The 26,141-nt window shown below is 36.6% G+C and overlaps 1 protein-coding gene across 6 annotated transcripts in view; it reads left to right on the top strand.

The window, feature by feature from the left end:
- Window positions 1–25,695, top strand: part of FAM19A5 (family with sequence similarity 19 (chemokine (C-C motif)-like), member A5) — a 429,216-nt gene extending 403,521 nt beyond the window's left edge. For 4 of the 6 annotated variants that reach the window (XM_014963212.1, XM_014963210.1, XM_014963206.1 and 1 more), the window contains 2 exons: window positions 22,289–22,381; window positions 23,703–25,695. Coding sequence is in view for 2 of the 6 variants with exons in the window: in XM_014963210.1 (XP_014818696.1) it covers window positions 22,289–22,297 (9 nt within the window). In the remaining 4 variants the exon portion in view is untranslated. The remainder of the gene's footprint in view (window positions 1–22,288; window positions 22,382–23,702) is intronic. The other 2 variants (XM_014963211.1, XM_014963207.1) reach the window with 1 other exon arrangement.
- Window positions 25,696–26,141: the final 446 nt, after the last annotated feature.

Raw genomic sequence — 26,141 nt, 5'->3', positions numbered from 1 at the left:
AATTCCTCATCTGGGTGAGTACTGTTATGGCACCCACAATACCAGAAATCTTCATGAACTACCCTTAGAGGCTGGTAAATCCTGAAAACCATTGCACCTGTGATAGAAGGGGGATACAAACTTGGGCTGTCATCAGTCTCATTGGAGTCTATGTGCAAGTCAACGTCACCCACAGTTACCCCAGGAACTCCAACCTCTGCTGGTGAAAGGAGCATTTCTTCAGTTTGACAGAGTCAGCACTGTTCCAAGTGATTGAAGACATCCTGGATACCAGCAGAGCATACATCTCAAGAGGTGCAGAATACCAGGATGTCATCCAGGTATACCATGGCATAGCTATGAATGTTGGCCCCTGGGCCAATGTTTACAGAATGCTGGAATGTGGCTCGAGCATTGCAGATGCACCATGGTGACCTAGGGAGCCCACTGTAGATGTTTGGAGCACTCCAGAAAAAGAGGCAGGGAGTGCTGGTTCTTCACTCTGATATCTTTCCACCTCCTGTAATCCATGCAGGGGCAGAGACTCCCATGCTTCTCTATGAGAAAAAATGTGGAAGACCTCGCAGGGGAATTGGAGAGGTAGATGAATCCATATACCAGATTGCTCTTGATGTACTCCTTCAGGGATGCTGATTCAGAATGACAAGGCATAGGTGCTCCCAGAGAATACCTCCTGCTTGAGTGGGGGGTAACAAGTGACAAGTCTCTCATACCATCAGAATCATGAAAGATCTTTTGGTATTAGGTATGGAAAATGTGGAAGGCAGCACTTCTGTAATTCCTAACATGATTATGGCATATGCTGTGTGTGCACATAGTTTATCAAAATATCTCTCTCAAACTAAAAGGATGCTGAAAATGCATGGGAAAGGTATTGAAAATGCTTGCCACTGGGGTAAAAGCACTATGTTGATAATATTTAAAATGCTAAATCTTTATATACACATTAAATCCTATATACATCCCCTAAAATTGCCATAAAGAAACCTGAGTGCCCCTGTTGGGATGTAGCATGCTGTATATAGTAGATAGACGTAACCCAATATAGAAATCAGTATATCACCTCAGCCTGAAAATGCCATCAGAATGTAATGCAGGAAAAAACAGTAGTGAAATGATGCAGAAATGAATGATACCCATGGCCTGCTAATAAAACAATATTATGCCTTCTTGGTCAGTATGCCTAGTATACCTTACAGAAAATCCTTATTTAAGATGTACAATATAGACTGCAAGTAGCCCTGTATACAGATATAATCTTGAAAAGTACCGTTGAGTTGGAACACCAAATGCACCCATTGTAATTGCTAACACCCACAGCACTCATTACAACCTATCATGACCGTGTTGTATGTGCCTTTCAGTCTTCTTGGCAGCTTGTTCTGTTTGAGGGGTGATTTGGAAAGGGAGCATTTTATGAAAAGGACAAGGACAAATTGTTCCAATGATGGGCCAGGGGAGAAAATGGAAATGCAGAAATGTGATGACAAATATGATGCTTGGCTTTGCTTCAGTCACTTCAGTACTACAGTGTGTAGCATGCTCAGAACTGCCAGCTTCTGAAAGAATGGAGGTTTCAGCATTGTCACAGTGTTTAAAAAGAAAACATCTGACAGTGAACAGAAGAATCTCAAGATTTTTCAGTCTTGGTGGATCAACAAGATTTGATTACTTGAACTGGCACTGTCAACACAAATGCCCTTCAGGTATTTTGTTTGGTGTCTCTATGTATTGCATTAGTGTAAGGTATGTGCCATTCCAGAAGTGTATACTATCTTGCACCATAGAATGGTTTCTAAATTTATACAGCCTGAAGCAGCTGTTGAATTGAAAACAATGTCATTGTCAAAGAACAATGCTTTGTGTCATAGAAGGAAAAAACAGTTCATCTTGAATGCAGAAAAACTAGCTACATAGTGATTCAACTCAGAAAGTCAACTTTTACAACAAACTTCATTTGAAGTTTCTTTTGAAAAGAGTTTGCATTTTTGGAACAAGGTGCAAGAAAATTATTTCAATAAACAGGCAAAAATGATCTACCTTTAGGTATCATATCACTGCCTTTAGGTGATATGACAGTACATCCTTTGGTACATACACTACCACCCAAATGGTAACACGTATGAATGGTAACCTGAATACATGGATTTAAAAGCATCCCCTTCAGTAGCTTGTGTTTGATATTGCGAAGTTCCTCTTGATAAAAAAATCAAAAGAAGCAGTTAAAATGGTGATTCATATTGCTAGTTGACAGTACTAATTCCTTGAGTAGCTCAATGTCATTGAAGGCTACATGATATGTTTCTTAACTGTATTGCTTTGACTCTTGCATGATGAGTTCTTTCCAGTAGAAATGCCTCTTTGGACTGAAAAGTAATGTGATGACTTTTTGAATTAAGGGCAGAAATGTTCATTTGCATGCTTGATCAGCCATGTTCCCTTGCTTTTTGCTGCCTGTATTCATCTGGGGTGTTTACCCAGATATCTTGGTCATGTAAAGTGTATAAATTCTCTGGAGTGGCGTATGCTGTTCATAAAGAGCAAAACTGTGGCAGCTATCAAACAACTTTGAAATCAGGCTTCTTGAGAGCAGAGAAGCTATGGGTTTTTCTTAGCTCAAACTATAGTGAGAGAACTGAAAAGCCAACAGGAACACATCATGAACTCGTTAATCATAATCTGAAGGAACTTCAGAGGCATCTGTGAGAGTGTTTTATCTATTGATCCACATAGTAGAAAGAGGTGATTCACTAATCCTTTCATCCCAGATGCTGTGGACAGTGCAGTACAGGTTGAGCCATCCCAACAATAGCTGACAAGCTTGACCTCTGATAAGACCATAAATTCAAAGTTCTTCAGCCAGGAGCTGGATATGCTTAGTCTGTCTCTGAAGAAAGATTGTCCAGCTTGAATTGTAAACATTTTATCCTGTTTTATCCACTGTAAATCAAAATGTTCTCACTGTTGGCAAAGAAAATGAATCATTCGTAGCTTGTTAAATGACAGGCACTGAAGGCCAATACTTCTCTTCATCATTAAACTTTATTTGGAACAGGTTTCATGGATTCTGGATGACTCTTGTGACTGCTCTTTAAAATTACGAATTGCCATCTTGAACCTTGATTATCAGCTGTTACTTTTCCTATTAATGTAGAAAATCAATGCAGATTAATATAGAAATCATCTAAAATGATCAGCAGCCATTATGTCAGCTCATGTACAGGTATGACATGAGATATTATTTGTCCCCAAAACTTTCAATCCCAAATGTGTGGGAAGTGATATGTCAGATAAATAGAAGAGGAAAGGAGATAAGTAAAAGTTAAGAAGACCATTTAACATCTGGTACGTAGCATTTGTAAAGTGAATTTAATTTTACTTAATGAATGATTGTAGTATGAAAAGTATGGTAGTTTGCAAATAACTAGCTTGTTCCTGGGGAGGTGGGAAACCCAGTCCTCATTAATATGGCCTTGTTAGAGATCATGTGATAATTGTTTCAAATATTGTAACCTTCTGCTGAAGCTTATGGTTCTTGGAAATGCCAATTCCAATATGGGAATCCTACATGTCTGATGACATGCCCTCCTTTGAGTCCTGTATGTACAAACTGTCTGTAGAAAGCAGTAGTTATTTTGCTTATGTAAAAGCTGCAAGATAAACAACTTTTGATCACTAAGTTTTTCTAGCATATTACATCTCCCAGTCATTACCCTTGTATTTATCTTTCTCAGGATGTACTGTAAGATTGCATCTAATTCAGTACAGCTATATGTTGCCTCTCAAAAGGAGGTTCTAGGGCTGACTGGAAATTCATGTCTGTCTCTTGCAAACAGCAATTGTGTCCATAAATTGCTCAGTCTCACTGATCTGACAGACAATCTTTCTCCCCTTTTTTTAATGAGTTCATTTTCTATCAAATCAGTGAGCTGTTTCATTTCAATAACAGTGAACTAAATTATAGTATGGAAACACAAAGAAAATGTTTTTGTTACAGGATCCCATACAAATCCTACCATTTGTGTACTACTGTCAATGTTTACCCTGTGTATCAAAGTTCACTGTTATTTTCCGTGCTGTTACCAGTTTGTCTCATAAACTTGTTTTAGATTTCACCCTATCCATAACACTGTACAGTAGTAACCCTGACTTTGTACTCTAAATCAGATACAATTTGTTGACCTTTGTCCATGCCAAAAAAATGCATTATTTCCATTCACATGAACCATGTTATGGTGAATCAGCTTCATGATGACTTTGATTATCTGACAACGGAGTGTTTCAGCCTGAATTCACCAGCCAGCTCTTCGCCAGAAAGAAAAGTAATAATAATAAAAGTACACCATTTTTTTTGTTAAGGGTTGATGGTAAGGAAACACACAGATGTGACAGTTGTCACTCTAGTAGTAATAGTAATAGTCTTAGAGCAAACTAAAACTATCCCATGTTATTGGATTATTAAAGGAATGGATATTACCTTGTCTGTCGCTGTTTTCAGATGGTTTTATCCTGTATGCCCATAACAAACTACTGAGGTTTGATAAGTTTTTTAAGACTGGGGGTAGGGAAGGTGCTTTCGTCTTCAAGGTCATAGTTTAACCTGGAGATCTCTACTTTTGTTAATGTTCATTTCAACTGTGGGGACCAGTACAAAAATGTTCATGCTTTGCTTCCATTTTCTTGGAGAGCGATAAGTGTCTTAGAACAGAATTGTCATCATTTGCACAAGTCAGTAGGTATTGGATAGATTCAAGTAGAGGAGCTCAAGAGCAAGCACAGACTACTTTTTCGCAGTTTGGGTCTCTGCAAAAGAGAGACATGACAGTGAAGAGGAACATGTACTAACAGTACTCATTCAGTAGCTATTCATGACTTAGTAGCAATCTTGTTTTAAATTACATCTGTGCTCATAAAATCATTATTCTGTACTTTTCCAATGGGAATTTAGTCTATACTCTTTAACATTATAAATCAAGTGGCTTTGAAATTAATGAAATACATTTTTAATGGTTTAAAATGCTATATTATGGACAGTATCCATTAGATGCAAAGGACAAGTTGACTAGCTCAATTTTCATTCCTTTAAAGCTTATCTCAGGATAGCATTACATCTAAATATAGTATGGCTTTCCATTTTTATGGATCCTTTTGCAGTGTCATGTATTTTGATTTAAACAAAGGTAAGGAATGTATTAATTGTTGCTGAAGATGTATTCGTACCTTTATTTTAAATTTGCCAGTGATTTTGTTGTGTATTTTTCTAAGTAATGAAGAGATTTTCTTGATTTGTTTTGCAACACACGACACTAGGGAAAAATAATGGTTTAATCATCTTAGAAAAAAATAAGAATAGTAGCAACATTTATAAATACATTAAAGGAGGAAAATGTTTGGAAAAGATCATTTAAAATGTATTTCCCTTGAGGAAATATAATATAAGCTTGCATGATTAATTTACAGCATCTCAAGAATTCACTAAAACCTATCTTAAACTTCTTTATGTGATCAATTCCATTTTATTGCTGTGAGATTTATGCAATAAAACAAATAAATGGTTGATTTATCTCACTGTTCTACTTGTGTGACAAAGCATAAGACAGAATGGATGAAGAGAGATGAAATCAACTGATGTACAGATAAGAACTGATTGTATGCTAATGTTTAGATTTGTGAAAAGAGTTATTTTAGACTTTTTTATCACTTTGAATGTTTACTTAACATATCAGGCACATGAAATAAATGATTCAATTAAAAGAATTATTTTTGCATTCAAACTTGAATATCATGTGTGTATACTTAGTACCAATATTTTAGAAAGTTCAAGAATTCTGCCTTTTGAATGGAAACTGAGTTCTCTGTTTAGGTCAAGAGTACCTAGGGCAGTGGAAATATGCTATAAGCTTCTCAAGTGTTGTCCAAAGGGCCTGAGCAATGTCCTGGCGATACCACCTCTATGAATGACAGAGCCATTTAGTTTTTCTAGATATATTACTCAAAAAGTTTTTTTATTGACCAGAAAAAAAAAAAAAAGAATGAGCAGGGATGATGCTTGTCTAAGACAGAAACCAAAATTAAGTCCACATAACAGAAAAATTTGGAAAAGACTCTATATAAGGAGAACACTTGGAAAGCTTATTTTATAAAGGAATGTCTTTTGTCAAAGAAACTGGGGTTAAAAAGGAATCTTTGTGGTAGACTTTTTCTGAATTGTCAACCAACTTTAATAATAAGAGGCAATAAAGTAATTGTGACTGCTAAAAAACTTTTTACATAGACATTTCCTTAGGTCACTGTTACGATTTTTGGTGATGTCAAAATTCTATATACTCCTTTTTTAGTAGAAGGTATTGTAGGCCTGGAGCCTGCAATGTATAGAAATTAAGAAGACTTTTGTACGGAACCTTCCCCACCCACACATACAGCCAAAGTCAGGATCAGCAAAGCTTCAGCCACTAGCAGCAAGAGCAGAATGCAGCTTCTCACTGATACAAGAGTCAGTGGATGACCACATCTTCCCTGGATGCTGCCTTGCATCTCATTTACTTCTGCCCGCAACTGAATGTCCAGCTGATTTATTTGTATTAGATGTAAGTTGGGCCCTAGCTATTCTGATAATCAGCAGGGATCCTTTCCTTGCAGCACCATTGTATCAGTCAGAAACTGCAGTGAAGCAAAGGGCTGAAGAAATGACAGGTCAGGAGCTGAATGGAGGTCTCATCACTCTGCTGAGTAGAAAATTTGGGAGGATCTCTTCATTCCCTGAGCTTGTCAGTAGAATTGAATATTAAAACTTCTTAATATTCTAATTGTGATTTATCTTTTTTTTTCTACTTTTGGTTTGGGTGGTTTGGGTTTTTTTTTGGGGGGGTGGGGGGGTGGCTTTAGTACACATTTAAAGGTCCCATGTTAAGGGACTTTCACTTGAGGTGTGTAGCAAGATTTCACCTCCAAACAAGATCTTTTTAAAGCCTTATATGAAACACAGGGCAGCAAGCCATTCCACCTCCCCTTTTGTCCTTCATTTATTTAACTCAAATTTCAGTCAGCTGGGGGGTAATTGTGATGTGTGTTTGAGGAAGATGGAAAGAGATTCCCTTGAAAAACAGTCTGCACGTGCTTACAGATATTTGGTTTCTACTGAGTATCTCCCCGTCCTCAGAAGATCTGGCCAAACACCTGCATTGCTTGCAAGTGAAAATCATAGAGGAGAAAATAAAAAGTAGCATGCAACCTTTACCATTAAGCAGCTAGGTCAATATGGTAGATTTTTTTTTTAAATACATATATCATAATTAGTAACCACCCTTTGTTTCTGATATTAGCACGATCACAGTTCCCACTAGCAACATAGACCTGCATATGGACTGCTTATACTTTCATTTTTTTGTTAAATAAGATAAGTGAACGAAATGAAATTTCACCAGACTTGGGGTTTTTTTGGTTTTTTTTTTTTTTTAAACAACATGAATGTTAAAAAGATTCTTGCTGTGGAGGAAGTGCTGTTGAAAACCACAGACAAATTTTTGGTACATCTGCTGCCCTTGATAGCTACTCAACCACAGCAGAAAAGCCTTAAATTTCACCTTCCTTCTTTTCAAGAGGAAAATAAATGAATGGATCTGACTCTGAAACCAGGAGAAGTGGTTTGAAAGTAGGAGAATAGGTTTTAGGTTTGGGCTTTTTTCCTTTTTAAGATTTTTTTCAAGCTTCTCTTAGTGGTCAGTCATGCACCTTTTATACCTTTAATTTTTCATTAGGAGTCACATGATTTCCATTTACTTCCCTGGGATCACAGCTGAGCTGCGCTGATGCAGTGGCTGAAGGGAGGGTGCTTTTTAGGTTCATAGTCTGACAGGCAATACTTTACTTCCGTATGGGACAGAACAACACCCACCTCCTTTTATGTAGTATAGACCATCGCTGATTGATGCTGAAGGAGGTGGAGCTGAGACTCCACTCTTCACACCCATTTTGTGTGCTTGTTACAGGTAAGATGTGATAAAAAGCATCCATTTATGTCTCCTTGTGTTGGAAGCTGAGATTTGAGACAGCCTGCAGGTGTCATACAGGAGTAGCACATATCCTGTGCTATCTTGAGCAGTTTAAAAATTACATTGCATAAAAGGTGTTTTAGATGCTACACCCAGTCCAAGGAAAAGATGTATTGTTGAGGGGAATTTAAAAATGTAATTGTTTCAAAAGACAAAACAAGATTGCTGCAAGAAGTTGCCAGCATCTCTTTATACAGTCCCTTTCCCTTGTATTTTCAATTACATATTTTTCATTACTAAAGGTAATATGGAACAAATGCTACAAAGACTATTATTCTTAGATCTAACAAATATCAGGATCATACGAGCAATAAGACAGAGTATGCATTAGAGAGTCATAAATGCAGTCCTCAGAGGGTATGATACATTTACGAACACTTCTGTCATTTTTTGTTGCATCTTAGTCTTTCCAGAACATCTTGTAGAGCTTGTTGAGAGCATCTGGTTGAGCACTTTGAGAGCAAGTCTGACCTTAGGCATTCCAGTCAGTCCTGCCTGCCTTCAGCATAGCTTTGCTATGAAAAACATCTACAAAATGGCCTTGTCCATTTCCACTCTCTGTGCTTCAGCAATTCCAAATCAGGTTAACTTCATTAAGAAAAGAAAACTAGGTCTCCCTCTGAATTCATTCTTGGTGAGAAATGTCTTTTGTGGAGATATACTTCAAGGACAATGAGGAAGGTGAAACTGGTGAATGGTGAGGATGAAGAGATGTGAAGTAGGATATCTGCTCCCCCATCACAGGCGAAACCTGTCAGCATTCCTTGCTCCTAGGGTAGACATTCCTCTTGAGTCTTCTGATGCTGTATTTATCATACTTACACTGAAAGGCATCTGAGTGATATTTACTGAGTAAATATTCTATTATGCTACAGTGCTCAAAACATTCAGGATCATTTTCAAAAGCGATTTAAGCCTGCAGCAGCTAGAACCCATTCAGCTTTATTCACTTCGACTTCCTTTGCCTAAGGAATATAGCCCATGGTTGGTACAGAGGTGAGTGAGTGCTTTCTAGCAGTGAGGCCAAGTATGTGTATTTGAAATGATTTTCAATAGATTTGGTGTGGTGATTAAGGCACAAATGTTAATGGAAACAGATTATTGGTGGGACAAAACTGAGAAATAGGCTTTCTTGAACAGAATCATGTTTTAACTTGAATCCCCGTATATTTGTGCATATACTGTTCCTGTTTTATTGATGAAGCTAAAATCCATGTCTATGTTCAACCAATATCTTGCTAATGTCTGTGGTCCTTGTGATTTTATAAACAACATCTTTTTCCTGGGAAACTTGCTTGTAGGCATATAATTTTACTTCTGCGCACGCCCAGGGGTGTGGCTACTGTGGCAAAAATGAGCAACTTAGTGCCTGTCTTATAGCCAAGTGTGTTTGATACCCAGTAGGTGCATATTCCCTCACTGAAGTCGGAGCTGAGGCTGATCCAGTGCATGTCAGTACTCTGGGCTTCTGTGCACAGCACTGAATCCAAAGGTAATTTCTTCTAAAACCAGAGAAAGAGAAGAATGCACCTGCCACCTTTTTGTAACAATACTGCAGAGGACTCAAAGTCAGAGCCAGAATCTAATCCCTCAGAAAGTTTCATGGAGTCTGAATGTCATTTTGCAGGTTAACTGCCTGGGGACTAATTGTTCTGGGAAACTTTGGAGGTTTTGGGTTTTCCAAACTTCTAACAAATCAATTTATCCCAAGTCAGGTATTCTGTTGTACCTCTCTGCGTGCAGACTTTTGTCAGATAATATTGTAAGGCAGAAGGCTGTCAAAGATTGATTTTCTTCACGGACGTGGCTGGTCTGCTGCAATTTATCCCTGTGTGAGGTAGTTCCCACAGCTGCCAGTCTGTTTCACTACTTGGAGCTGCAGTTCCTGGTGAAGAAAGGTAGGCAGGCATCCATGATCACTGGAGCCTGTTCAGGTCTATCAGCATTCAGTACACTGAGGCATCTGCACACTCCTTGCTGGGGGTAATGAACTGAACCCTTAGACTTAGTGGTTAGACCTAAATAAAAATAGTTACTAATGAGGCAAGAAACTCATGTTTTATTCTCTTTTCAATGTAGGACTTGAAATCTACTTTGTCTCTAGACTAGAGTTAAGGTAAGGGAGAACAAAGTAAGCCTTTCTTGGTTTAGATGTACCACTGTGCAGCCAGGAACATTGCAAGGAAGAGGGAGCACGTGATACTGCAAGCTTACACAGAGGATGTTCTTTTGAAGGAATTCTTGAAAAAAAAAAAAGGAAACCACTCGAGTAGTTCTTGAGTAGTTCTTTCTACATCATCTGATTAAAAATAGAATTGAATCTGTGAACAGGTTGATATTGTGATATTTCACTGCAAGACTTCAGCCAAATAAATACTAACCAGAACCTGCAGACTCACACATTTCAGCTAAGTGCTTCTCTGATGTCATAAAATTTAATATCTTTGCTAAGCTAACAGCCATACTGCTTCCAGATACTGCACCTAAGTATCTCCTTAGTCCCCTTATCTCTTTCTATGATATAAAGTGTTAGAGAAGCATACGCCTTATTCCCCCTTCAGAATCTCAGTGAATGACTTTCTTTTCACTTTATAGGTGATAGAGGTGAACTATGTTTAAGGTAAAGTGTGGACATTAGCTGATGTTTAAGATACTACAACAGACCATATGCATAATTTTCAATAGGAATTGAACTGTAACACCTACAGTCTTTCTTCATACAGTCGATCAATCATAAATCAAAAGCTTTTTATTATAGATATTAAACAGCAGAAATTTAACCAACAGGTAAATAATTACATTTATATAGCGACAGGAGCATTTATTTTAATTACTTATCAGTTTGTAAGCCTTAAGGACTTAGCCAAGAGTTCAATTTATCTTTCTTATCTTGAGATTAAAATACTTCTTTCCACTAACTCACAAACTTGCCGGACAGAAGTGTTCTGCCATGCTTTTCACTTTAGGACACTATATGTTATAATTTCTATGAGCAGAATATCTTTTACAGAGATGTCTGGGAAATATGCCAGTTATAATGGTCTCAGGAGAATCTGCAGGACTGCAGAAAAACAAAAAAGTATACTTGTATTTAAGTACATGAATGTCTCAAATTAGCACAGCAAATGGCAATTGACAGCTTTTGATGAATCTTGGCACTAATTTCAGATCAAACTATGTGTGAGGCTTAAAATCAAAATGCATTTATCTCTTAGTTGACATTAATACAGATCTGAATCTGTGGCTTCCAAATTATGTCTACTTATAATACATATCCTTTTTTCTTCCAAATTTTAATGCTGTTTGTGTGGTTTTGGCCTATCAAACAACCGTATATCTCATAAATGAGCAGAGAAGTGTCATTGCTAGGAAGGACAGGATCATTTTCAAGTCACCCTGTTTGTTAATTTTGATGGCAAAGTAGTCAAATTGCATTTTATATGTGTTTGGCCACGGATGCCTGGTCTATCTTTGAGAAAGATTACCTCTGGCAAATATTGATAAATTATTTTTTTGTCTCCATCTGGAGTCAGTCCAAAACATTCCAGGTGTCAGAGCTCTGACTTACCACAGTGCCAGATTTTGAATGAAAATTCCCAGGAACAGAGTTTATTGGTGGAATATGCAGATACTCTGCTATTTATAGAACACTAGTGTTAATCAAGTATCAATATAAGTACACTTTTAAATGGAAAATCGTGGTGAAAAGGTCTTCTATTACCCATTGATATAGCTGTTCAGAATTTTGAGTCTGTATGAAGAACAAGTATTACAGGTTAATTAAGCACAGTTTATCAGAGTAAGTTTAAAGACTTGACAGTACATTTATTGTAAAAAAGTGAACCCTCCTCACCCTTACCTTTTAGTCAGATAGTGGGATGGTGTGCAGTTCTTAAAAAGGGAGAAGATTCAGGAATAATTTCAAACTCTCCTTACCCAAATGTTAAATCAACAAAGAATGAGAGTGAGTATTTGTTAAAATTTGGAATTTTCACTTCTTTTTCACATTGAAGTATTTAAATATTTTTAATTTTGGAATCCAAAATAAACTTTTAAATTGTGTCACATTATTTATCATTTTCATTACTCTTATGACATTGTTTTATGGCGTATCAGTAACAATTATGATGTGTTTCATTCCTACTGATGTGTTATAATAGGATGTATTGATCAAATCAACTTTTAGGTTGGCATTTTATTTTGTGATTTTCTTATTTTTAAATTATTAGGGCTTAATGCTACTTAACACTGACTAAAACATGTAGATCAAAGTGTCCCTTGTCTAGGCTGTAATGAAAAGAAGCTAAGCATCAAATGTACTAATTAGAAAAACAGCTGTTTTCCTATTAATATCTTAGCTTGAAATAATTTTTTCTAGGAAGATGAAAACATCATCTTCTCTTTAGAAGTTGCATAGCATACAGTTGTTTATTAAAAAACAAACAAAAAAAACCCCCAAAGGAACATATTTTTAAAAAAATCAAAACACATAATTAGTGACATCCAGATCCATTCCTCTATATAAGGCACTTAACCAGTTACATGCCTTCAGAAACTAGGTGTTGTTAGCCTTCTCCATGATCAAAGAAGAGACAGGTCCTTCCAAAAGGTAAGGCTTCATTTCATTTACATGATAAAAGCAATTGTATTTTTTCCTCTAAGACTACCAGACTATACATTTTTAGAGCATTTGATATGATTTGTGTATTCTAACTGGAGGAACCTAAGTAAGATAACCAAGGCATGTGTACATAGTTGCATAGTTGCAGTATGCACTAAAAAAAATGTATTGCCTCCTCAAAATGTCTATTTTTGTATAAAAAGTGTCCTTGACTAACAAAATCCTAAGTTAGGGGTTTAGATGCCCAAAGGTCAGCAGATAATTATAAAAGCCCAGGTTTTTATTTTTCATATAGAGATACTACATAGTTTCCCCACAGCACAAACAGATAACACTGTGACACTGAAACTAAGACAACCCAGTCAGTTCTAACGAGTGATGCTGATTATTTAAGTAATGAAAGTCAGAATTAATAGCATATACTCATAATAATGTATGTTATTACACAGTACTACTCCTGGGATGCAAAATGAAAAAGTAATTTTTTCACTTCAAAATGAAAGTTTAACTTTTTCCAATACCACTTCTTTTCTTAAGCAAAATTATTCAAAATATTTTTACATGTTCTTGCACCTATTGAGTCTAGCAGTGATAAAACACCTTAGGAGCAGAGTTAATCATTGTGTGTAGAGGAGAGTTGCAGCTAGCCTTACAAACAGATGTGACTGCTGGGGCAAATTTTATGCTTGTACCTTGCAAGTCTGTCTTTCAATAGCACTTTCCTGCCGTGTTGTCATTCCCACAGTGGTCCCTGTGAATCTTACAGATCTGTGGAACACACCCACATTGTCTCCCACACAGAGCAGATTTCCTCTCCCACATAAAAAAAAATTGCCTCTCTTTCCCATTTCTGTTTAATTAATGAAAAAGAGCCAATGGCAGAGAAACACAAACTATTCCTTGTTAATTAACCCTGATACAGTGACATCTCCAAGAAACTCATAGCCTAAGCCAAATGAGGAGAACATACAGGTCTCCTATCTGACAGCAGAAAGTTAAACCATATGATACCATTTGTGCATTAGTTCTGTTCTATATGACATGGAATTCTTGACCTAAAAGGAAAGATTGATCCTGACTTCTTCCATCTGATATTTATGAAATGTTGCCTAGCATGTCTGGCAGAGTCAGCAATACATTTTCCTCTTCTTCTGTTTTGTCTCTTGTTTCTATAGCATCTGAGTTTTGTGTGATTTCTCATAAAACATTCTCAAGTTTCACCCACGCAGGCCATCTGGACTATAGTTAATATTTTAGGACCTATCCCCTTAACTTTGATGTACTTTCCTGTAACTGCTAAAACATGGTGATATCTCTTCCTTCTGTCTTGAGAACCTCCCCCTCACAAACCCAGACATATCAGAGGAACCAGGGGCTTGATATTGCCAACAGCTGAAGTCTTTAAATCTCTTGTATATTTTTTCAAATCTGAGAAAATCTATGAGAAAAAGAAATCTGTGAATTCTCAGCAGCAAAAAATTTACCATAATGAGAAGAGTAAAGTCCTAAAGATATTGAAAAATAAGTTTTGTCTTCCTGGAGTTGGTTTGTTGCATTGGATTATGAACTTAGAAATGGTTCTATGATGAACACCACAAGTACTGTGTGATCCACCACCCTGGGTTCAGTAATGACATTGTCAATACTGTATCTTGATCCCTGTCTTCACCTGAAGCTTATTTCCTTCTCAGGTTCATTGACTTTCATCTGAGTAACTGTTTTATGAACCAGCAAGGTCTGTTCTACACCTACGATTGGAACAAGTGAGGAATGGAAAACTGCATTTTACTCTGATTTAATTCAGAAGTATCTCTTAAATAGCTCGGTCATTTTTGAAGTATTCTCAGGGTCTAATGTTGCTGTTTTGTCATTATAATGTGAAAACAAGCTTGAAAGATAACAAAGGTCCAATAAATGTTTCTAAGAAACAAATTGACAGCTCTCATAACGCTTGCAATGACAGGTGCTTAGTGTATTAAGACACTTATCTGTGATCCCATCCTCCTTAACTTCTAGGATTGTGTGATCAGTGCAATGACATTTCTGTATTAGGGATGGGCCCACACAAATGTTTCATTGTCTGTCTTGTAGCCTTAGCTAACTGAACCATGATTGCTTGCTTCTAAAGCACAGGCATTGATCACAAGATTGGTATCATATTCCTCTTCACTGTCATCTGTGTCACTCAACCTGGAAGAAATGATCAGTCACAAGAATATGTTTTGGGCAGTGATGCCTGTGGAGTTACTGTAGGGTCTATTGGGTCACTCATGACCAAATGAGGCCCACTGAGTCACAAACAGGAGATGCTTAGGACTCTTCAGCTTGAGAAAAGATAGTAAGGGCAGAATTCAACTCCCTGAACTCATGTCCAGGTCAGCCTAGGTGCTCCAAGAATCTAAGATGTGTTCAGGACCCCAAATGTATGACACAAGACCTTTTGAAGCAGCATGTGGAGATCAGGAGAGATGTCCAAGGATGTCCCACAGGCATGAAGAATCTATGTTTAGGCAGAAGTGAACTCTATAAGATTGTGATAACCCACGCCCATTGTATTCATGGGGAGTGGAAGGGCTGTCATGGAAGAGACATGGGGCTAGGCATCCCTAAAATCTGATTGAGAAAGGTTACTGCAGGGTAGGCTATTTGCCCCACTCTATGAGAGGCACATGAAACTAGATAAGCTGGTAGATTCTCCAAGACTGATATCTTTGTGTGTCTAGAGAAGAACAAATTCACTTCCTCTCCTACTCTCCGAAAGTTGTATTGCAGCTGCTTTTACATAGTTCTGTCTTTTGTGTGTGTAAAATTTATTGTAAATTAGAGAAAATTCCTTGACATTTGCCACAGTTTATTTTTCCTCTTTTGTTGTTTGTTTTCAGTCTACTGCAGAAATCTGATCACCACAGCACTGCTTGCCAAAATATCAGAGAAATGGGGTAGGGAGAATAACGGTGATCTTGCCAAAGAATTTAGATCCAATATGCTGCACAGCGTACAGAGCGCTCTACCTCCGGTAGACAGTGACACACTGGTTGGTTTTTGAACTACTGCATTGTATGCATCCCTAGATTGTGTTAGGTTTAAACATATTTGCGCTCTTAATCAGAATGCTCCACAGTATAATGCATTTAGGTTGCTGCTTTGCCACCAAGAGATTAAAAATGTTTTAATTGGCTAGTTTGGGATAATGATCCTTAAATTCCCTGTCTCATTGTTCTTTGCAGCTTTGCCATAGTCATGCAAAACTTTAAACTAGAGGATGAGCACAGATGTACAAAAGGTTATTTTAGTTGGGATTACGAGAATGTATCACAAAACAAACATAAAGTATTTCCTGAAAGGAAGTACAAGAGGATTTGAAAGTCTGCAGAGATGTATGGATATGATCCTCATTAAACAGAGGATCAACATATACTGCTGTATGCAAAATTCTCTCCTCATCTCAATTTTCCCCTTACCCTGTTGAGGAATATCCTCCCCCTCCCCGAATCTTGAAGAAAATAGTTTGTTAAGTCACTAAATTTTCCACTGTCCTTTCAAAATGTTTAAGGTTGAATGAAAGACTGAAGGATCGCTAAAAAAATGTCAGCTTTAATCTGATACAAGACAGGAACATTGACTTTTTAGGTATATACATTTCACTTTCCTGAAGAACCTCACTGTTTCTGTGGTGAGGTGCTTGAGGGAGAAATTTTTCACATTTTATAATGTGTCTTTGAGGACAGGAACTCATAAACCTTTTAACAAGGATGTAACAATCTGTTAGGCTGGGAATTTTTGGTTTTGCACTGAAAGAGAGTAGAATCAAGGTTTAAAAAGCTGAAATAATTTGTGCTGATACCTACTTGTGTTGTTTTGCATGTACGTATTAAAGGAGTGTCTATGAACAATTCTTGTTTAGAAAATTTTTCCTTTAGAGAACCTGCCCTTCTTTGCAGTGGACTTAAGGACTGTTTTTCTGTGTTTGCAGTGGATGTTTTTATGTCATTTCTACAGAAGAATGCTATGTATGTTCTTGCTTTTGTTTTCGAACAGGGTTATGAGAGAATAAAAACTCTCCTGCATTCTTCTTACCTGACCTGCATATCTATATTCCTCTACCCCTACTCCCCGCAGTTGTCCACTTACTATTCTCTCCTCAAGTCACAGAAAAAAGCTAAAGAGACTAATTTTAAATACTATAATTTGTTTCCTATACACAACATATTTACGAAGATTGCTTGTTAAAAGTCATCTACTGGGCTACACTGTTTTTTTGGAATGATGCGAAACAAGACTGCTTTCTCAAGCAATAGCTTCTCAGATGGAATACATAAAGCAGACAGGGTATCTCACTGGTGAACGCTGACTGTTCAGTTCCTTCACTAACAATTGAACTTCCTATTTAAAGCTCATGCTTTGCAAGTCAGAATTATCTCTTTTATTGGATGAAATATCCTAAATATTCCATCTAAAATCATATTGCCTTTTCAATGTATTATTCATTTAAATTTAACTATTTTCACAATCAGTTTTAGGAAATCACTGAATTTTTATTGTGAATGTGAGGCTAACCTTGCACCAGACCAGCTGCCTGTCAATCAGATGTCACTCACAGATTCCTCTGAACGATCTCCTCCTCTAATTAGAGAAGAAAAAGTAACAGTTCAGATTTGTCTGTGGATTTCAACGCTGACTGATGTGGGTTGTTGTTCTTTTTTTCCTTTTTTCCATTAAGTACACTAGTAAACTTTACCTAGGCAAGACTTTTACCAGACAAGACTGTTTTTTAAACTTTATACTTAAAACTCACATCACCCTCTTCATGAGATACTCTTCTGTTGTGGCAATACAAGCATTATTTTATGGAAGATCATAGTATTTATTATACTTTTATTAGCACACAGAAATATTTAAGGCATTTTCTCAACAAGAAGGTTTAATGTCATTAAGGTTATGTCTTTGTTAAGATTTGTTAATCTATAAAGAGTATGCTTTCAATATAGGTATATAGGTATGAATATTCAGAACTCAGTATACATTAAGGTACTGTATTTAAATAAATATAGATTCTTAGATGCATCGGGGATTTTATCTGATGCTGTCTCCTACCATAGAGAAAAGTCTCAGGAATGGTAAATCCAGGTTATTTTTTCAGTACCCTGAGGAAAGCCCCTGGCTATTCTTCTATACTTTCAATTGAGCTAATATTGCAGTTGCTTTTATTTGAAGAGTAAAAGTGAGGTAGAGAAGTAGTCATTTTTCAAGTTTATAATTCCATGCCAGTTACAAATCTTTCTCACTTTTGCCTGCTCCTACGCTTTATATAGGTGCATGCCTCTAACCATTTTAAAAGAGCAAAAAGAAATCAGATACAAACGGGTTACTTGCTCAAGGCCTTTAGCTAGTGTTGTGTTAAGTGTATTTGGTTTTCACCCAGCACGTGAGAGATTAAAACACTCTGGTTTGCATTGTTATGCCTTACATGATGAGTAATTCCCTCTTTCTATCCATGTTGCTTCAAGAAGCTGACTTTAGACTTTCATGGGGGGCAGAATGAGGGCAGAATGAGCCTGGCTGACTCTTCCGTTACACACAAGAGCTCCAAATGCTACTCCAGCCCAGAATCCCCCATGATCACCTTTGTGCTCTGAGGCTTTGAATGTTCTGAGCACAGATGTTCTTGCTGAAGTTTCTTCTGACACCTCCACTGCTTTTCCATTGCATATGTTCAGATGCTGCAAAGCAAGCTTGCGTTATTATATATGCCTAAGCCTGAGCTCTTAAACACATCACCTACATGACCCAGGGTCCAGTGGGTTACAACACTTGGTTCTAACATTTTCATTCACTGTAAGGACTATCTAATTACAAATGCAGTCCCACTGCCTTCACTAGTATTGTTCATGAAGTAATGGGCAATTCAGTAGAAAGAAGAAGCATATAATCTGAGCCAGCACATTCCAAGATCTTGAAAATTCAGAAAAGGTAATATGAGACAAACAGGATTTTAACAGAAAAGGAAATTAATAACCAAGATGGTAGTCTTGGCAGGTGGTATGGGGAAGTTGAGAAAATAGGGCTAAGAGTGTTATTTAAGGGGAAATTAAACTTTTGGCTTTTAGTTCTGGACACATTATTGATATTAAAATAATTTTTATGGGGAAAGAAAAAACCTCATTTGCGGAGTTTCAGAGTTGGAATAAATACTTCTTTCAGTGTCTAACTTGAATAGTGGAAGTGAAAAAACCCAGACAGTGGGTGTTAAAGAAAAGGCATGTTCTCCTAGAAGGTGTCTAATAATTGACTTCTACTACCTGTCATTCATGAATGCTACTTTGTTGGAGTGCAACAAAGGAAAGCATACCTGTTTATACACTATATATCTAATACACTACGCTGCTTTCTATAAACATTCATCCACAAGCACACACACTAAAGTTGACCAATCTTATTATTTCTAGTTCTGCAAGTATTGCAGTTTTAACTCTGAAGATATCCTTCTTGTGGCTAGATCAATGAGACAGAATGCAGCATTACTAAGTATAGTAGTTTCATACTTCTTTTTCTTATTTGTAACAGCCACAGGCACTTTAAAGGTGGGTTACCTTGTCTGTTTCTGGAGACTAAATTGTTCAATTTGCATATATGAACAACATAGAGAAAGGAAGAGGAAGGGAGGACAACAGAATAAATTTTTAGGAGGGACTATGGGAGTTCTCATAAATGCAACGGGTCATTTCTACTGCTTGGATCTTCACCAGAAATTTACATTTTTATTCTTGTAATGCTTCAGGTATCTTGCAAGGCAGTTTTCCTTGGACATTTTAATGCATTCATATCTTTCTTTCTGCACTACTATACATACATAGTTATTCGGGGATCTAGAACAGACAGCTGCAGAAGCAGAGGGGAAAGACATGCCATTTATCTGACTTGCAGTCGGTTGGTAAAAGGTTTGGAACTGTTTCCATCATGAGTAGGTTTGTGGGACAGAGACTGGCCCAACCTGCATCCATCTATGTAAATTATCTTTGTGCAAAATATTATGTGGTTTATTTGGTTTGGTTTGGTTTCATATAACAGTATAAGAAGAAAAAAAAAACAACAAACAAAACAAAACCAAACGCCATTTACACTGATGGGTGCTATACAGAATCCTGACTTTCAGAGGCATTTTTAAGACTGTAGTTGAAAGTGTAAAATTCACAGTTTATACAAGTAATTCAGCTGTTAGGCAACACTGAAACTTCTTTAATGTGACCAATTACTTTGTAGGCATCCAGATAATTTTCAGAAATCAGTGCTGGAAACATGACAGATAGTTCAGAGTTGTCATCACAGAGTGCCAGTATAACTTCAACAGACGGTCATGTAAAAGCACTTGGTTTCTGCAGCAAAAATAACGACTTTAGTTTACTCTGACTTTCATTTTTATTCTAAAAACACAGAGCGAAAACCAAATGAAGCTGCTAAAACTTTACCAGGCTTGAAATGGAATTGTTGGTATTTATGTGGATTCCATTTAAAATAAAAGGTCAGGCCACACATGCCTGAAACTCAGTCCTGACTCTGAAAATCTTTGCCAGTTAAGAAAATATTTACAGTAAGCCTGGCTCAGTTTTCTGGTTTGTGATAAGACATTAAAACACTTTGGCACTAAATTAAATTCTAGATACTACACTGAAAGACAGACACAGGTTATTGGGTGGGTTTCTTTTGGCAAAAGCCTGTGTAAGTCAGAAAAGTACCACATATTCCCATCTTCTCAAGGTGACTTGCATAACTTGTTTCCTTTGTCTTTGACCATAGGACTCAACCAATGAATTATTTTTTTATGTGACGTTAGGGCACAGTTGGAGATAGACTGTTCCTTATTTTGCTCCCTCCAGAGTAAGATAAATTAAGTGGACTGTATTATAATTGCTCTAATAAGCCAAACATTCTCAGGACGTATTCAAGCCATCCTAGAACAATATTAATATATATATAGTCATATGAAATGTATTGTTTCTTAAGTTTTGGATTATCTATTAATATGCAGTCAGGTAAATAATTTTTCCTCTTGAGCAGAATTCTGTGGAGCATACAGGAGCTTGGACTTCCATCATGAAAACAGTCAGATAACGTACAATAGTATTTTAGTGTCTGGTATTAGATGCCTGCTCAACATCTCAAAATTGAACAAGCTCAAGACTACTCCAAACTTAGAGCCAGAACATCTGGCTCCTTCAGAAGGAAGCAGAACCTGCTCTCTGAAGCACTGGGGAGAAATTCTGACTTCATTGAAGTCAGTGACAAAGAAACTTACTCAGTGGTACCCAGAACTGACATGAGTCCCGTGTAGAGATGGACAGCAAAGAGAATCTTGTACTATGTGATAGGTAGCCAGTCTCTCTTTAATTTGATGCTGCTGCAAATTTCCTACTTGAAGGGGAAAAAGGAACAAAACAATGCCAACACACCTTTCCCAAGCTTTAAAGCAGTTTTGTGTATGCAGTTATTGAATTTGCAGTTTTCATTGCAATTTATTGATCTAATTAGCATTCTAGAAATTGTTGCCAGTCATCAAGACCATTGTTTTCCTTTAAACTTGCCCTTCAAACCATAGTTCATGGTTTGAACTATGAGTATAAATATAAACAAGTCCTTTTTGTGGTCATTTTGGGAACCCTTCTTTTCTCTTGCTTGATCTGTCTTGTTTTCTGGGGAGTGATTAATTCACCTCTAATAAGGAGTGAAAGGGGAAAAAAACAGGAGGTGGGAGGGAAGGTGAGCATTCTTTCTCTTCTCTGGACTCCTCATGCTCTCTCCTATTCTCTCTCTCCTTTTTATCTGTTGTGCCTGTTACCTATCTTATTTTTTTTTTTCATGCCTTCATTAATTAATTATGTTTAAACTTCCATGACTAACCTATGCCTTTTCCTCGCTCTCATTCCATTTTCTCCTGTCATTGTCCAAAGCTGTAAATTTGCCTCCTGTTCTCTAATCTATTCCTTTTCCTGTCATCACTTTATTTCAAGCTCTCTGCCCTGCCTCAGCATTTCTGAAATGTGTAATTGTCTCCCCTCTTCTCTCCTTCTTTTAAAGTGTTGATACCATATTCACACAGCAGGGATGTGCAAAGTGGAGACAGGGATAGCAAATCAGGAAGGAATCTTTTATATCAATAAAGTGACAAAGTAGTAGGTATCTGCAAACGATTGTGATTGTACCTGAATTCTCTCTCCATCCTGGGAAAATCATGGTAGAGATACACACTATGAAAACACCGAACGCACAGTCCATCAGCAGTTTACGCTGTTGCTTTTAGCTTTGGGCCATTCCAGCGTAATTCAGGAAAGATGGAGCTAAGTCAGCCTAAGTCTTAACACAATAGTAGTTCACCTTCAGACCTACTAAACCATAAATCTTTTGCTTTGTGTCTTGCTGCCTAAAAAGTATTGCTATCTTAAAAGCTGTGTTCTTTTCTAATGGGAATCAAAATAGGGGGCATAGCAGAAACCCCAAGAAAGAGTATAAAGGAGAAATGGAACAATTAATAGAAGCCAAACTTTAAAACAATTTCTCTTGATGAATGTATATTTAAAAAGGGGAATATACCACAATAATCAACCAGGTTTTTTGCCTTCAGCCTGTCTGAGGCCATGTGGTTTGGAGATCTGATCACTAGTCCGAAAAGGAAAGGCTGTTTGCAAGATTTCTGGGGTGTTTTTTCCTGGAAAAGGTGAGAGGACAAAAGCAGAAATCTATGACATACACTTTATGCCTTATAAGGAAAGTATTCATCTATCTGTCTGTCTCTCTGTCTATCTATCTATCTATCTATCTTTCTACATACATATATATAGAGATCTATATGTTTCAAGCTGTCACTAAATTGATTTGGAGGCAGGTATTTCATTTACTGTTCTGAGGGTTAGGTTAAAAACTCTAAATTTAATACACGGCTTGAACCATGCGAATTGGATTTTTTTATTTTTATTTTTTTTTTTCTCTTTCACATTCACTGTTCAGTATTTTCTGGAGTTATGCATGGTATTTCCATCAGTAATAACATTTCTGACTATTTGAAGACAGAACAAAGACAAAGCAGAAGACAGTGTTTGAACATTCAAACAGCGTTCTGTAACAATCATGCTTGCTTAATACACCTCAAAACATTTTGTCTTGTATAGTATCTGTGTAATTTTGAAAACATTTCTAAACTGATATTTTGGTTGAGCACGAGTAACTGAGTCCTTTTGTATAAACCAGTCATTACTTTCTCATTTGTGTTTGTGCTGTCTTCAGTATTCTTTCTTTAATAGCATGAGCTTTGGTTCCGTTTCTCTTTCAAACCGCTGCTTCCATTGCATTGTCTTTTAAACAGGTTCATCGCACAGTCCGTTGCCCAGTTTCCTTCTTTTTGGTTTTTTGTGGGGTTTTTTTTGCTGTGTAACTAAAACAATTTTCTGATTCAATTGACTATTAATAAACATTACTTACATTAATTTGCACTTGTAATAACATCGCTAGAGGGCAGTATTGATTAAATTAGGCACACTCTAGTGTGCATTGGAAACTTAAAGGCAGAAAAGCCTCCAGTATAAACACTTCTGCATTTTTAACAAATGGTCATGGCTTTCGTGTCCATTTTTCATCGTGTCCTATATGTAAAAAGTAATAGTCAGCTAAATATGTATTGGATATTTTTATGTGTAACTTTAATGCAGGTAAAAGAACATTCTGTGATATCATTTTTATGAAAAAGAATGTGCACGGAGCTTGGTAGAAAGTAGACAACATTGCAAATATTGTAAATTATCATTATAGTAATTAATTTATAAATAATAATGATTGAAGTGTTAATTTTTAATAAATTAAAATATAGGTTTGTTTTTATGTTTTTCTCAGGGAAAAGGTTTGCTGTGAAAAATAAATATCTTCTAATTAATGAACTGTCCCCTTGAAAAATCTGAGTACAGTATATTTTAAAATAATGGACAGCAAAGATAACCAGGATTGTAAATTAAGAAACTGACTCATTTGTTCTTATTGATTTACAGGTCTCCTGACAAATGCAGCAACACAGAATCTTCGTAGGAGTGGTTTAGGCTCTGTGTGAGCTACTTAGTCAAGTTTCACTGCTGTGGATCATCATCCGTTATATGTCATCAAATCAACTGTCTGTTTCTCTGTATCTCATGAATGAGAGCATAATTCCTCTGCATTATGAGCTAAAGTTTGTTCTACCATACTAAGGATCACTGGACTAAGGAATATAGAAAAAGATATATGCTCGGGCATTAGCAATACAAAAAAGTTCATGGTTAACGTTTCATCTGCGTTATACACCACTGCTGGACTTGCTGTTACCTACATGTTTTAATCTGAAGAGTCTGCTACAATGAAGAGTATCATCCCAATCAGCCTTAGAGAAGACTGTTTTGCCTATGGGAGGACACTAAGGTGCAAAAGAGAAACTCTTCTTGTGCCCTAAACTGTCTGAATTGCTTTTATTTTCTTATACTTTCAGTATATACAATAGACCAAAGAGCAAAATCTATTTTAAAGTGGACAAAATCTTACTGTTAACAGAGTTATGTCATTAAATTGTAGGAGGTCTCCACAAAGACATGATTCCAGCTTTCACAAAGCTGAGATGTTGCTGTCCAGCAGAAGTCTTTATGGAAAGCTGCAGTAAAAACTAACTCAGAGACCTGCTCTTGAAATGCCACATTCGAGAGAACGTAATGGACCACTGAGAGAAAAAGACCTATGGTTGAAAAACTTGGACAAAAAGAACACGAACTGTCTACACGGCACCTTTATTTCTCTGTACTTAGATTGACTTTCTCGTACTAAAATCATTTTCAGTTTTAACCAGTTAAACATGCCTCTTCTACAGTTCCATTTTTGATAGTTAAAGTTGGATAATACAGTATTTGCAAAGAGCATGTTTGGTCATCTGTGGCCTATGTCTCATCTGATACACCATTTAGCACCAGAAAGCAAATTAAAGAGAAAACAAAAGTAACACTTGTTTGAAAGAGATCATTAAATGTATTTTGAAAAGCCTAAAGTTATATATTTAACAGTTTTTATATGTTGTATATTTGTAGAAAATCCTATTTAACAATTAACGTGATAACTCTGACAGTCATGACAAGTGGTTCAGAGTTAAGTTGTGTTTTATTACTTCAGTTGTCTCTGAAGTGACTGGTGTCGTTTGCTTTCTTCCATTGGGACATTCTGGATGTAAAGCATGACCAGAGAGGACTGTGTAGAAAAAGCAAAGAATAATGTTGTTTATATTACATAAATGCATTCAACCATTGCACTGTTGGAAGGCATTTTTTATTTTTATTTTATTTTTATTTTTTGTCTTTATGTACTGATAAAAACAGAGTGTAAGATATTTTACCCATTGCTCTTCATAGCAAGGTTTGGTTTCCTTCCTTCCTTCATCCCTTTCTTCCTTCCTTCATCCCTTTCTCCCTTTCTCCCTTCCTCTCTCTTTCTTTCTTTGTCTTTCTTTCCTTCTTTGTCTTTCTTTGCTTCTTTCCTTCATTCCTTCTTTCCTTCTCTCTTTCCTTATTTCCTTCTTTTTTTCCTTCCTTTCTCTCTCGCTCGCTCACTCTCTCCCCCCTACTTTTATGTAAGGCTCAGTTTGAAGCCTGTTCCTTGACCCCATTTTCAGTATTTTACCTCATTGTTAGAAAGCCCACTTTTTTCAGCATTATTGGTTAGCGAAAATTTAGCCAAGATGGCATAGATGAGGGGGAAATTGTGATAAAACAGAGAAACAAACAAAACCTTGTTCCCTTTTACTGTACCTTTTGGTATAAAAGTTTGGGACATACTGGTATGATGAAATCAACAAGGGAGCTTAATTTGTTCCTGGCAAATGTATTATGGTTTCAAGTATACTACCTAATACTCCAATTAACTTTTAGTGTTATGCTAGTTCTATTCTACTAAAGAAAAGTATATAGAAATTGTTCAAGTGACCATAGGTGAAAGGTACAAAAAAAAGTTGATTAAAGAATTTTTTTTAAAGCCTGCTCTAATACTGACGCTCATTTAATGCAGCAGTTGCAGGAAACATGAACTATAGATCATTTATCTTCAAGTAAAATAAATATATACAAAATTCTTATTTAATCTTAGGATTTTGACCACAGTCCAAGTAGCAATTAAAGCCCAGTCACTTGAAAAGTGTTATGGACTGACTGCACTATAAATGACCAATGTCAGGTTTAACATGTCATGCAATAAATGATGGTAAATACATTTACTGTACATGTAGACCTCAAGAGCCAGATCCCTCATTTTACCAACTCTCTGTTTTGATTTATTTTAAAGGGAGTGTAGTAGCCTTATTTAGTAAATACAGAACAATTAAAGATGTTACATCATTTTTGTTGCTTTACAGTATCCAGTTTTGTGTTGGTTCAGCTAAATTATGAAAAATAAAGAAAATCCTTTTATAAGTGAGACTTTTG

The sequence above is a fragment of the Calidris pugnax genome, unplaced genomic scaffold, assembly GCF_001431845.1.
Source record: "Calidris pugnax isolate Ruff unplaced genomic scaffold, ASM143184v1 scaffold44, whole genome shotgun sequence".
Taxonomy (NCBI): Eukaryota; Metazoa; Chordata; class Aves; order Charadriiformes; family Scolopacidae; genus Calidris; species Calidris pugnax.
The sequence above is the reverse complement of the archived record's forward strand: the minus strand, read 5'-3'. Positions and strand labels throughout refer to the sequence as shown.